Source organism: Corvus cornix, chromosome 4 (assembly GCF_000738735.6).
Source record: "Corvus cornix cornix isolate S_Up_H32 chromosome 4, ASM73873v5, whole genome shotgun sequence".
Lineage (NCBI taxonomy): Eukaryota > Metazoa > Chordata > Aves > Passeriformes > Corvidae > Corvus > Corvus cornix.
The window spans coordinates 12909795-12923206 of record NC_046334.1 but is presented as its reverse complement, the minus strand read 5'-3'; the positions used below and the strand labels follow the sequence as shown (position 1 = coordinate 12923206).

At 43.2% G+C, this 13412-nt stretch overlaps 1 protein-coding gene across 9 annotated transcripts in view; it reads right to left on the bottom strand.

The window, feature by feature from the left end:
- Positions 1-1787: 1787 nt before the first annotated feature.
- Positions 1788-13412, bottom strand: part of WDFY3 (WD repeat and FYVE domain containing 3) — a 154456-nt gene continuing 142831 nt past the window's right edge. For 7 of the 9 annotated variants that reach the window (XM_039551162.1, XM_039551156.1, XM_039551160.1 and 4 more), the window contains 10 exons: positions 13090-13237; positions 12118-12272; positions 11676-11834; positions 10143-10322; positions 8900-9082; positions 8182-8278; positions 6820-7149; positions 6514-6625; positions 5983-6180; positions 5342-5462 (listed from right to left, as the gene is read on the bottom strand). In XM_039551162.1, the coding sequence (XP_039407096.1) occupies positions 5342-5462; positions 5983-6180; positions 6514-6625; positions 6820-7149; positions 8182-8278; positions 8900-9082; positions 10143-10322; positions 11676-11834; positions 12118-12272; positions 13090-13237 (1683 nt within the window). Of the gene's footprint in view, positions 5463-5982; positions 6181-6513; positions 6626-6819; positions 7150-8181; positions 8279-8899; positions 9083-10142; positions 10323-11675; positions 11835-12117; positions 12273-13089; positions 13238-13412 lie in introns of all 9 variants that reach the window. The other 2 variants (XM_039551154.1, XM_039551158.1) reach the window with 1 other exon arrangement.

Below are 13412 nucleotides of genomic sequence, written 5' to 3'. Positions count from 1 at the left end.
GCCCCTGGGAAGGGCTGGAAGCTCTTCCCAGAGCTCCTCTCAGCACCACTCTCCCCACCTCACCTGCACAAGATTTTCATCGCTACTGCAGGGCAAGAGCCTTGCTACACATCCCCCCCACCTCAGTATTTACCATGAAACACTCCTGCCCAGCTCCTGCACCAGGGGCTCTGCTGCCCTCCTTCAGTAGGCAGGATTGCATTTAGGTTCATCCGTGACCAAGTTTTGGTTCCCTTCCTTACAAATTGCTCTTTTTTGGAGGGCCAGCCCCACATCCCATGCAGTGCCACTCAAGTCTTCTCCACGAAGACAGGGCAGGATTTGGCTCCCAGCACATCAGCCCTGCTCCTGTGCTTGCTTACCCCACCCTCCTCTCTACACGGTGTGGCACAGTAACCTCACTAGAGAATCAGATCTGTGTCCTGACATGGACACGGACATGTCCCGCTGCTGGGAATTCCTTCAAAACACCCATGCACTTTATACAGCACAGAACACAGCCTGGAAAGCAGCTCAATCTCACTTTTCTGAACTGGGTTACTGCACCTGTCATGAGAGACAACCTGGTCACAGCAAACTGGCCACAAATTTGGTTTTCGGGCTAAATGGAATGCCTGGCCCTGGGTGGTGCTTCTGCCTGGCAGGCCCTGTGGTGGAGCCAGAGCTAGAAGCTGGGGCACTTGCAAAGAGCTGCCCTGTAACTCAACAACTGCCTTGTTTCACTCCAAACCTGGCTGCTGGCCCAGCTGATGCCTGTTGGGATTTTACAGTTCCAACACTGACCTTAGAGCTGCCACAAATTTCACCATTCTCTCCTTCTCCCAGACCCAGCTGTAGTGCAGGAAGCTCCCAAGAGCTATGGATTTCCTAATTAGTCACCCTTTTGTTTGTCTGGACAGAAAGGAGCCAAACCAGCTCTTCCAACGCCTGACCTGCAACAGGGACTCCAGTGTTAATGAGTCCCTTGACTTAATGTCAACACTGAAACCTGTGCTCCACGGGGCAGGGCTGGGATTGCACTTTCCCCATCAAAAAGTACATCAGGATTGTGGGCTCCACCACTTCCCAATGCTTGTTCCTGGCACCTCCACTCTCCACCACACTGGGAAAATGAGCCAGGGAATATGAGCCTGAAATACTGCATATAGTAAATGACCCAGCTGCACAGAGCAGCCTGGAGCTACTGTTAGTAGGAAATCTCTCCCCAAAAAGAGTGAGGTGAGACCCCACAGCCCGGAGCTGGCATGATTACCTCGGTCAGAGTGCTTTGGTGAGGTTCATCCATGACCTGCTCCCTGGCAGCAGAAGGACACCCAGGCTGCAGCTGTCAAGTGCCTGCATCCACGCTGAGCACAGTAACTGCCCCAAAACTGTTAAAGAGAAAGCATTTTTTGAGTGTGGAAAGATTTAAAATGTGGAAATGGCAGAGTGTGAAATACTTCAACCTATGAAAAGTGGACATTACCATCCCATATAACCCAGACATGGCTCAGCAAGGCCATGGAAATGGCTTCTGTAACTCCCTCCTTTTCCATTGCCCTTATCCAGCATGACTTAAATAATTCTTTTCTGTCTGCTTTCACTGTATCGGCACAGCCTGTTCTTCTACACACTGTCAGATTCTGCTGAATTCACACTCAACAATATAAAGCAAGAAAGAACAAACTAAGGCACACCATTTCATGCTGCACCGTCATGGATGGCCACACCCACATTCAGAAAGCAAAACTGTAACAAGTAATAGAAACTTACTCCTCCTGATGACACAGAAAAATGTTACTCACCACTCCCGACTTAAAAACGTTTATTCAGCTGCAAATGTGTCTTTCCAACAAATGCAAAACAGCTTTTTGGTGGTAAATAGCAGGTATTTATTTGAAATGAAAAAAAAATACTTCAGTACCTGAACTATTGCATTTAATAATGTATTGTTGTAATTGTGTTACTCTACCTTTTTGCATTGGAGACAAATATACAATGAACATTCAGATATCACAGATTGCACACTAGATAGTAAATCGTCAGGCCTTTTACGTAACCACCAAAAAACAGATATTGGATTCTGCAATATAGTACAAAATTCCACACTCCAGTCTTAGCCAGTTATCTTCAATTTACTCCTGATGCTGTACAAATAAATGGCCATTTAACTAGGGCTTACAAGTTAATAACAGGACAAAAAAAATATACATTGCACTGACACAAAAAGTCAGCTGTGTTAATAGTCATGCAACAAGTAACCAAACTTGCTGAAATTAAAAATACTTTCTAAAAACAGTTTTAACTGCATAAGTATTTTATACACAGTTCATTTACCGAAACAAAAGGAGTCTTTAAATGATACAAAGCAAATATAAGTTTCTACCAATTTTATACATAAGAAAGTGCAAAATAACTTCTCTAAAGTGTTTTGCTATTGAACTGATGAATGTTGGCTGGAGGCAGCCAACCCCCTCTCAAAAGCATGACATTACAGTTGCACACTACATACGGATGTTAGGAGTACATGGATAAGTTTACTACAAAGAACAAGGCAGGAGAAGACGTGAGGTACTTGCAGAGAATACAGTCTACTAATGTTAGTGTACATGAGTATATTTTTGCTCAACGGATTTTACATGGAAAACAAAGCAAGTATTTGCATTAGAAGCTTGAATGAAATGGAAAAAAACCCCACTCCCACATGAACACCACAGTTGCCCACAGCACCAGCTGCCAGAGGAAATACGAGCAGGTGTGTTTGTCCCCCTTCGCCTCCAACAAGCAAAAACGTGGTTTTTTTGGGAACAGAATTAAGTCAGAGGGCTGTGGTGGTTTGCTTGCAGAATGTAAACTGGGCCTAGCCTGCACACTGCAGAATTTGTAAAGAATAAGGATTTCTTTAGTGCGCTGCCAAACGCTGCCGCAGGCGCGGAACAACACCTGTACAACGCGTCTCTGTGGCTGACAGCCCCCTGTCCCCATGGCCCCCCAGCAGGACCGTGTCCTGGCTTCAGTGTTGGATCACATCAGTGTTATTGTCGTAGCTTGGCTTTTATTAGGGTTTAATTGCGTGGCTGTACAAGTTGCAGTCCACAGAAAAGAAGGCTTCCTTAAATTTGGGGATGATTTGGAAATCTGGAGGCAAGGGGAGGAAAACTGTGGACTCAAAGGCATCTAAGAGTTGTTAAAATAGCCTTTTCTTCAAACAGAAAACATTAAGGCCACTAGCCTGTCTTCTGAACTATGCTGGTTTTGCATCATTTTGGGAAGGGTGAAGGCAACGTTAGAGAGAACAGCTGAACACAGAAATTCCAGTGCTCCGCACATGCTTACTGAGGACCTCTTCCTGTTTTTAGGGTCAAATCTGTCAGGCAGCCAGTAGTCAGTGTGGCTACTTGACCATCACTCTTTGGATCCAAAATTTGGGTCAGCTAAGCTCAACAAACCTGCATTTACTCAACAGTGTGCAAGGGCTCTAGAGAAGCCTTTCTGTTCATTTGGGGACCTAGTATACATACCAAAACAGGAATATATCTCATTTTACAGACCAGCACATACATAATAAACAAACAAGTATCAAAATACATATTTAACCTTCAGTGCATAAACATGTGATACCAGGGTAAATAGTAAGTGGTCAGAATTAACGAATTATTCACCGCTAAAAGCTCAAATCAAGAGAAGACAGGGGTGCCCCCGCAATGCCAGGGACCCTCTGGAAGGAGATCACCCCAACACAGAGGGCCTGGCATTTTTGATGGTGCAATTCCAATGACAATGCTGGTTTTGAGGATTTGCTGTGCCAGGGTCAGAGCCTGCCCAAGTCACTCCAAGTGAAGGATAATCTCATCCCTGTAAGTGACAACATTCACTCAAGTACTATCAGAGCCACCTGTCTTCTGTTGGTCTGGGTCATATCCTTACCTCTATTTAAAAGAATCCATTGTGAATATACCTAGCTCTAGATCAGTTTGTCACCCATTTACAAAATATATACACATATGTTAAAAAACAAAACCAAACCTGGCTGCTGCCCTCCCTCTCCCCCCTTGCCCAAACAAAAACCCACTGGCAAGACCTCATGCAGAAATTAAGTCCATGGGCCTATCCCATGAACGTGCTCCAATCCCAGTGGATATCAGTGTCTCTACTTCATCCCACATGTAGTGCAAAATAAATGACAGAGTAGTAAAAAAATACTGCAATTAAATTCATATTGAAACTTAACAAACATAATGGAAATCTACTGCTGTCCTCAAGCTGATGGCATGTGCTGAAAGACAAAGAGAGCTCTGAGGAGCATTTCTGACATGACCAAGATCACCCTGCTTTAGAGCAATGCCTGTTGTTCCAAAAGTTTTTTTTGCAAAGAAGCTACGGGACAACAGCAGTTAAATTTTACGCACAAGGAATTAATTCTGTACCTATATGCAAAAGCCAATTGCTATTGACTAAAGAAGGTAAAAGCTGGTTCTTGCACTGCATGAATCAGCTGCTAATGAACAGTAAGTAATTAACAAAACTGCAGCTCTGACATATGTATAAAAGAGGCCATATTAAATATGAACAACACTGAGGTGGTAAATAGTTTGGTATAAAATGCAACACAAGTGTACAATTTAGTTCCTGGTTATCTTACAGCTAGAATAAAATACTCCAAGTTCCTATTCTCAAAAATGTTTTCTTTTGAAAAAATCCATGTAATTCTATGAATAGCCTCACTTAAGATACTGTGGGCAACTGAAAAAACAAACATGCACAGACTGGATTTTTAACAGAAATACACATAATGCCTTCGAGTTTTCTGTTTTTGTTTTTTTTTTTTTTAAACATTCGTGTTTAAATTGATAGATGAGATAAAGATGCCACGCAAAGTACAGTGGTTAATCTGAAGTCCCATGTAACAGGCAGTTAAGTTCATATTTAGATAAAAAGGCTGTTATACCTATTTACAATATACACAGTTGCTTGCGAAGAAGGCAGATTTACAACTATCTTCTAAAAAGCCTTGCCCTCCCCTCCCCCCGGTTAAGATGACTAACTCTACAAAAACAAGACAAGAAGGGGTGTTTAGGATAAATGAAGATTTTCTCGACAGCCACGTCAGCATGGGTTTAGGGGCTGCCAGCTCTCTTGGATTTGTGGTTATTTGTCTTCCTGGGCCTTGCTCTTCTCTTCATTTCGCTGTTCGCCTCGTCTGCCTTCTGTCAACACAAACCAATGCAATGATCCCTTTTTACTTTTAGTGCTTAGAATGCAGTATAAATGTAAGTGTAAACAGACAGTATTCCAATCCCTTCTGATGCTCTCACTGGTTCCTGGAGGGACAGTGGGGCCAGAGGAGGTTTGTCAGCCCCCATCAATTTCTGGGCCCCTCCTCTGAGCCCCGCTCATGCTGCAGGTTGTAGAAGCAGTTCTGGCACACCCTGACCGGTGATGAAATCTTCAGCCGTTTGATTTCTGACTGAAACCGGCTGCACCTGTGGAGAAAAAAAACCCACCACTGAACACAGGTCCCCTCCATTTCTATCCATTTTCTATTGAGCTGTGGGAATTACCATCACGACTTCAAACACCAGAAAACTGTCCTAACTTGCCTTGACATGGAGATGCAATGCAGTGTGGCAGAAGCAGAATTTAACTCAAATGATCAACACAGAGTCAGTGGAATGAGACTGTGTGACAGACAGCTCAAAAATAGCTGTTGTCACCAGTTTAGATGCTGAGAGATGAAGCTAAAAATATCATCTCTGACCCAGTAGATCAGAGAGGACACTTGCACTTCAGTTTGTGGGTAAGGGCAGCTCACACACATCCTCTATGTGATACATGTTCCTGTCTGAGGCTGCCTGCTAGTGGCCCCTAAATCAGCATCCTCACAGTCCTGCACATAGTTTAAGCAGCCTCAATCTTTCAGCAGAGTTCTGTGGTATTTCAGAGCTTTACCCCACCTAAAATTCTGTATGGAAAAGAGCCCAAGGGAGGCTGTTGGCTGCTTACTTCTGGCAGAAGAGCTGTCCACAGTTCCTGCAGTGGTGCCGCCTCTCGGTGAGCGAGAAGCGCACGGTGCAGCCTGAGCAGCTGTCGCCACCCTCATCCTTCACCCAGTGGTCGGCTGCGGACCGGCCCGGCTGATCGCTCACCGACCAGCTGAACACCCTGCCCCGGCCATCCCCAATCAGGATCCTGCTGTGATCCCTGCAAGGAAAAGCAAAAGCATTCCTGCAACAGCTCTGGCACGGTAACACACAGGCATCAACGACCCATTTTACACACCAGAGAACGTAAAATGGTAAAGTACTGGCATGGTAACTAACGCCCCAATTACCCTGCTCTGACTGAGAAACGGAGCTGCAACACTCTGTGTAACACAAAGCAGCTGAACAGATCTCCCCTTCAGTGTTTTTATCTCAGTCCTTGAAGAAGGCTGCCCCAAACAGAAGCACCACAAAACAGTGTTGTGAACAATGGTACCACTGCCTGCTGGCAACACCCAAAACTGCTTGAAGGCCTCATGTGCGAGCTACTCACTTGGAGATGCCGAGCGCAGTGATTTCTGCTGGGTGTGCGTTGTCTTTGCGATCAAATGCCGTGTGCATAGTTAGTTTGCTTCTGAACACCAGCTGACGCTCCCATCTGTATCCTACAAAGGAGTGGGACGTGGGAGAGGATAAAGCAAATCTGCTCCTTCTCATTTTTATTCCCTCCTCCCCCAAAATACTCGTAACTGCAACTTCGTAGTAAGAAAAAAATCTCCCTCAGACATTCAAGTTTTTCTCTTCTTCTAGAACATTTCACTCAGGAATAAAACTGAGGGTTGTGCAGAGTTTCTTTTACCTGGTTTGAGCTTGCTGTAGTGCCGTGCCTCAGCATAGCTGGGGTGGGGGTGGTTAACCTGAGCATGGGGATGCATTTTTGCTTGTCCCTCTGAATAATTCACAAAGATAAATCCATCTTTCTCATCCAAGCTGAGCTGGTCTGACCAACGCCTGGAGTCATCGGAGCCGCTGTCTGCTGACCATGCTGCTGCTGCTCTGGCTGACGATGACCGAGGCCTGTGGCTGGTGCTGCTTGGTTGGCTCTGGCTCTCCTGCAGTTTTGTGTCCTGGCCTATGCATGGATCATCTGCCTCGGAGTCACTGCTGTCCTCCTCGTGGGCTTCCTGCCCTGGATTGGCATAACAGGGGAAAGGCGCTGTTAGTGAGCCTGGCTATGGCCTGAGCTTTCTCCTTACTCTGCTGCTGCACTGCCTGCAACCCAACGGGTACCGACACTGCGTGAGAGGGGGACACTGCATGCAGTCATCTCAGAGCCTTTTCAGAGATTCAGCTCCTGTCAGGAATCACATGATCCATATTTTTTGCACTTTTATAAACATTTTTTTCTGTTGCCAGAGAACAACACTCCTTAGGTGAAGCTATTTCCTACAATAGTCCCTCTGAGGGAGGCTATGATAGACAAAAGGAGCAAAAACTTCAGAAACACTCAAGTTAGCAAAACCTTTCAGCAAAACTTACACAAGTAAGCACAGTCAGCTATGCTGAAACTCTGACTGAAAAATATGATGCAGACTTGTTAATAACAGGACTTGTTAACACAAAAAAGCAATTACCAAAGACATACTCCAAGTGACCCTGAAAAAACCCGAAAGCTGTATTGATATAATAATTACTAATGAGTATCATGAGATTCAGATCCAAATCCAGCTTGTATCTTCAATATGAAGACGGCAAGAGGAAGATGAGATGGCTAAAAGAAACCATCCTGAAGCACAGACCAAAATCTTCCAACACGGGCAGATGATATCATTGCTTGTCTTGTACAGACTGTACCATCAGTCAATTTTTTAAATTCTGCTCTTATGCTATAATTCCATTTCATACTAAAAAATATCTAGCTTTTGGACAATCGACTGGGTTCACCAAGAAGAGAAACAAATACACAGAGAAAAGTTCCACCTTCACAGATAAAAAAGCTAGGATATGCAACATTTTTTCTTATTTGTAGCAAAATGAAACTACCTTAAGCAAGGTGGAGAACAAAGAACTCAGATGCTGTTTATTGTGCCCACTGGATGTCTACTGCCTTGAGACAAAATCTCCGTCACCAATTCTGCTCTGTATAACCACAGGACTTCACCTACCTATAGCAAAGATCAGATGCAACAGGCAAGTACCAAACACTTGTCAGGAGACATACCTATTTGTGCTTCCTGACAGTCCTCTTGCATTTCCAGCATCTCCACAGGCTCCAGAGCTGGTGTTTCTGGCACTTGCAAAAACTCCATCCGCCAGAACTGGAGGGACAGGGGATAAGCAAAGTGGCACTTACTGAACTCTTGGCCTTTTTCTGAGCTATTTGTAGAGTTAAAATGGCTTAGTAGAACTGTGTATTTGCACTGGTAGCATGTAAGGCAGGTCATATCTCCATACTAAACCCTGGTTTTGGGGACTAGAAACTACAAAAGGACATCTATGTTCATGCCTGAATCCACTCCACACAGCCGTACTGACCAGCAGATTCTGGTTAAGGCTGCACACAAAAGTACTGAAAATTGGGTTAGACTTGTAGTTTTCAGAGATGACAGTAAGTTTCTCTTTTCTTTCTAGGCAGCAAAATGAATTGTCTCAAGGTGTGTGAAACAAAAATGGTGAACCAAAACAACAGTCTCCAGGCATGAAAGCTGGAGACCAAAACAAAGCAGGAAGGAAAATGTTTGCTCTGCTGACTATTGCTGGTCACCACATCCCAATGGGGGATTCCAAAAGGAGAAAGAACTGTTCAGGTGAAACACCCAAGTACTGCTTTTGGTCCTGGCCAAGACACTGTGTTGGAAAGGCATGACTTCTCTCAAGCAGACTACTACTACTACCAAGGCATAAACTTAATTTTCCAGGCAGTGATTGTTGGTACTTACCCGGACAACTCCGTCCGAATGCCCCGTTACGATGACGTTCTGGGTGTCCCACTCATTCATCTCTGACACAAAACAGCACATGATCTGCTGGCTTCGGCCAGTGAAGGTGTTTACACTTGCAGTAGGGCTGCCATTAATGCTCCACACATGGATGTAAGTGCCAGCACATGATACAATGTCTCCCTGCAAAGACAAAGAACACCTCCAGATTTCAATACAAAGTTGCAGGTATTCTTCAGCAAAAATAAAAGCCAGGTTCACTTTTAAGCCAAGTTCCAAGGCTGGCACTTTTCAGCAAGTTCTATTCAAGGCGAGCCTGGCCAGCTACAGAAACCTTTAGGATTATATGCATTTTTTTAAAAAAACTGTACCTAGAAAACCAGACTTAGTAGGAACCTATTTGGGCTATTTACAGCATAGAATGAATTGACCAATTTCTCCACTTTTCATAGCATAATAACCCAACAGCATATTTTCAGTACTTTCCCTTTTCAGTTTCCAAAGACTGCTTACGTTGACTCTGCTCTTTTCCACAAACATGTACCACCTTAAATTTCATTTGCTTGCTTATTGGGAACAGTCCAAACTAGTGGAGAGGTGAAACAGGAGCTGCAGTCTAAAGCACTGGCAGCACTACAACCAGACTATCAGCAGCTAATAAACTGTGCCACTTGCTACCCCCTCCTTGCATTGCAGCCCTCTTTTGTCTTGATTGCAACCACTGCGTCTGCTCCAGCTGCAACAGGGTCCATCCAGCCCTGACGGCCACGCATGGGAGCTGGATAAATGGTGACTTGTAACTCACAGGACCACCAAGGACAGAAGCTTTTAGGATATGTCTGTTTCCACCAAACTGGCACTGCAGCTTCACCCAAGGTATCTCCTGTTTCCTTCAAATTCAGCTTAAGATAAGAGAAACCAACCAAGGTCATGTATCAAAAGCTTTTCTTAGCTCCTGTGGCAGGTTTGGCAACTCCCTTGCAATGTCACACTAGCTATACTACTTCCAGCACTGTTAATAACCTCTTCTAAGCTCAAGCCACTCTGCACAGAACACACCCGCATATGGCTCTGGACAATTGACACAAATTATTCCCTAAACCAGTTGTAATCAGTTTTCAGATGAGTTATATAAGTTCTGCCAAATTAACAGGAGAGCCTAGCTTGTTTTCCTTTGGTTTAATGATTTCCAACTCTTGCTACTGTTCCCACTGCACCCTGGTGGATGGAGTGTGGCTCTCACCGTTAGCTCATTTATACAGAGTGCTGAAATTGGAGCCCTGTGCCCTCGGAGCTGTGTCAGGAAGGAGAGCTTATTCAGATCCCAGATGATGCAGGTGCGATCCCGGGATCCACTCACAATTATGTGATACGCCAGCGATGCCGTTAAGCACGTGACAGTGTCAGTGTGACCCAGCAGTGCCTGCAAAACACAAGTCAGGAGCAAAAGCTGAAACCAGGAGAGAACACAAAAACTGCACATTAAACCCTCTTACCTGAAAGATTCAGGTAATACAACCAGAATATCCTATCAGAAGATGCAGCTGCCTTAGAAATTTTCAGTTGATAACTATTTCCATAATTCAAAATGGTAAAAATAATAACTTTTTCCATTTAGAAGAAACTCTGACAAAACAAAATTTTAAGGGTCTAATGTTACAGACCCTTCCACTGAAGAAAACCCCATTCTGGATCAGTAGCCTGTTTATAAGGTCAGAACGTGTTCCAGGCTGCACCTGAAATTATATTCTGAAAATAGAAGTTAATGACTCCTATAGAAACTGCTGCTGACTACGAGAAGATAAAAGAGACAAGAAAGAGCTGCAACCAAAAAGGCAAAGTCAATTGGAAGGAGGAGAAAATTACAAGCGCCTACTCATCCTAGGCCCTACTTTAACATTTTAGGCTTAATCTAACCATTGGAAAAAGAGTCTGGAATACAGGCAAATTACTGCAGTTTATGCAGTTAAAAATCACTAGCTGGATACAGTAAATGGCCTTAAAATATGCTGCCCCAAAACTTAAGATATAGTGTTTTATCTTGTACAGTTTTTAAGTAAAACACTTTGGGAAACAGAGCTTTAGACAGCTGACTACTGCGCAAGGGAAGTTATTAAATAATTCTCTAAATTTCCTTTCATAAATTTGAGGGGAAGATTTCCTCTAAAAAAAAGAGTACTGCTATTAAGATGCTAACGGAACAGTAACACAAACTATAACAGTGATACACAGCTGCTAGAATATTTTGACTTAGCTGGGGTTGGGTTTTTTGGTTGCATTTGTGGGGTTTGTTTTTTCTTTAGTAAACACACAAAACTTACTTTGCACTTAGCTGCAGCTGACTTTAAAGCATGGGTGCTTGTTTTAGATTAAAAGTTGCTGTAATTAAACTAATTAACTTTTTTGTTTAAAAAGACTAAAATGAATCTTTAAGGCAGCCTCCTTTCGCTGCCCTTCTGACACAGTTTTTAGATGGGGGGGTTACACATAACACTACAAGAAAGCAGATCATTTCACAAAACACACCTGCATAATTTTGTTAACATCACTACCAAATTCCCTTTCTCTCCAGAAGGCTCCTGGCAATCCACTATTCTTAAAAAGAATGCAATTTTAAAGATGCATTTTGCCCACTTTCAATGCAGGTCAGTATCTCAACTACTCCATTCTCCAGAGATCTGCTAGACTTGGTTTCAAAGCTGAGCAACACTCATTACATAATTACTTTGATCATATAACAATTATTTATATGAAAGGCAGTTTTATTGTATTTTACCTGTTTCAGTGTGAGGGCTTTAGCTTTTTCTTTGGAGACACCCATTTCCCACACACACACTGCTGTGCTTGTTCCTCCAGTGATAACTAGTTTGGGGTTGGGGCAAATGGCACACAGAATCTGACCCCATTCGGACAAGCATTCATAAACAATCACCGCCTAAAAATACAGAAAACAAAGAATTACTTGCAGCACTAGTACTCTGTAGGATAAAAATAAAAACCTGGCTGCCACCTTGCATTCATTAAGTCACTAAGACCTGGTAAAAAAATTATTATTAGTTAATGTTATTCTGCCAGCATTCTGATGAAGAGTACCCGAGAGGGAGCAATAAAACTTATGCAGCACAGGATTATTTCATTCACATACGAAATAAATTTCCATTGTCATATTTTTTTCACTATTGAGTACTAATTGCTGAAACAAATTGCAGATTACAAACCTTGTCTGACTCATAGGTCCCCAGTCTGCAGCTGAGGTCTGCATAGCCCCAAGCAAACGTTTTATTCCATGTGGGTGGGATGAGAACCTTGTTCTGTTCTACTGCCAGAATGCCTTTATCAGTACACACAATCTGCCCCACAGGCTCCTTGAGCTCTGAAAAAGAAGATGGGGTTATGTTTTATTGCTGGGAGAGACAAATACTGTCTAATCCCTTGAAGAACCTGCTGCTCTGCCAAAGCAAGGTCTCTGTAGTAGCTATTTATATATTCTTTGCTTCAGCTGCAGTGATGGCAACTTTTGCTCCATTCCTAACAAATGCAGAGCCAAATATAGAATAGTGCTTTCTAATTTCCTGACTTAGTCTTCTCTCTAAGCCCTGCTATGCACCATGTAATAGAACAGCCTTCTCTCTTTACAGCAGGAAGCCACAGATTCCTTTACTCAGCTAGGAAAGAAATCCCTCTATAGCATTTACCTGCCTCGCAGACAATTATGTTTTGTTCAGTCTAATGTCAGATATGAAGTTAAAAACCACGTTCTTTTGTCTCAGTGCAGCTACCAACACCACCCTTTCCTGCCAACATTCCTCAGTATTTCTTGTCACTGTGATAAATTATCCTTTTGCCGTGAAAATCACAAAAATTGAGGCTATCACAGGCTGAGAAGCAACATACCCTGAATGTTGTTTGTTAAATTCAAACTTATAAAGAGGTGCTTGGGCTCCAATTTTATCCCTCTATTTTAAAATGTTATTTTAAACTGGTGCAGCTATGGTGTTTCCCAAGTACCTTTAAGGTAGCTAAGAACATAATCTTACAGCATTAGGATATTTTGAATTTGTCTTTCTCACAAAACTTTGGGCAGTGTAAGAAAATTAGAGCTTAACAAAAGATAGAAAAGTACTGTCTTGCTGAAACTCTGAATGCTTGGGCAAAGAAACAGCAGTAACTACTGTGGGTTTAAAGTTTACCCTTCACTGGAGCAAGAGATGGCCGCAGGTTGTCCAAATGATGGAAAAAGATCTTGTCACTTGTGGAACCAGGGGGCACAGAGGTTCCCACAGCCTCTCCATTCAGACGGCTTCTAACACGCTTTGGTGGGTGGGGCTTTTTGAAGAGCTGGAATTCATCAAGAAACTAATGATCAACAAAAGTCACAGGTTTACAAGGGCACAAGCTTAAAAAGATCATAAATACATCCAATATACCTTCTAAAAATCCTGCAGGTCAGTAAATGTTACCTTACTGCTCTCAGTATTCACTAATAACTCATGGTGAACATTTCAAAAAACTT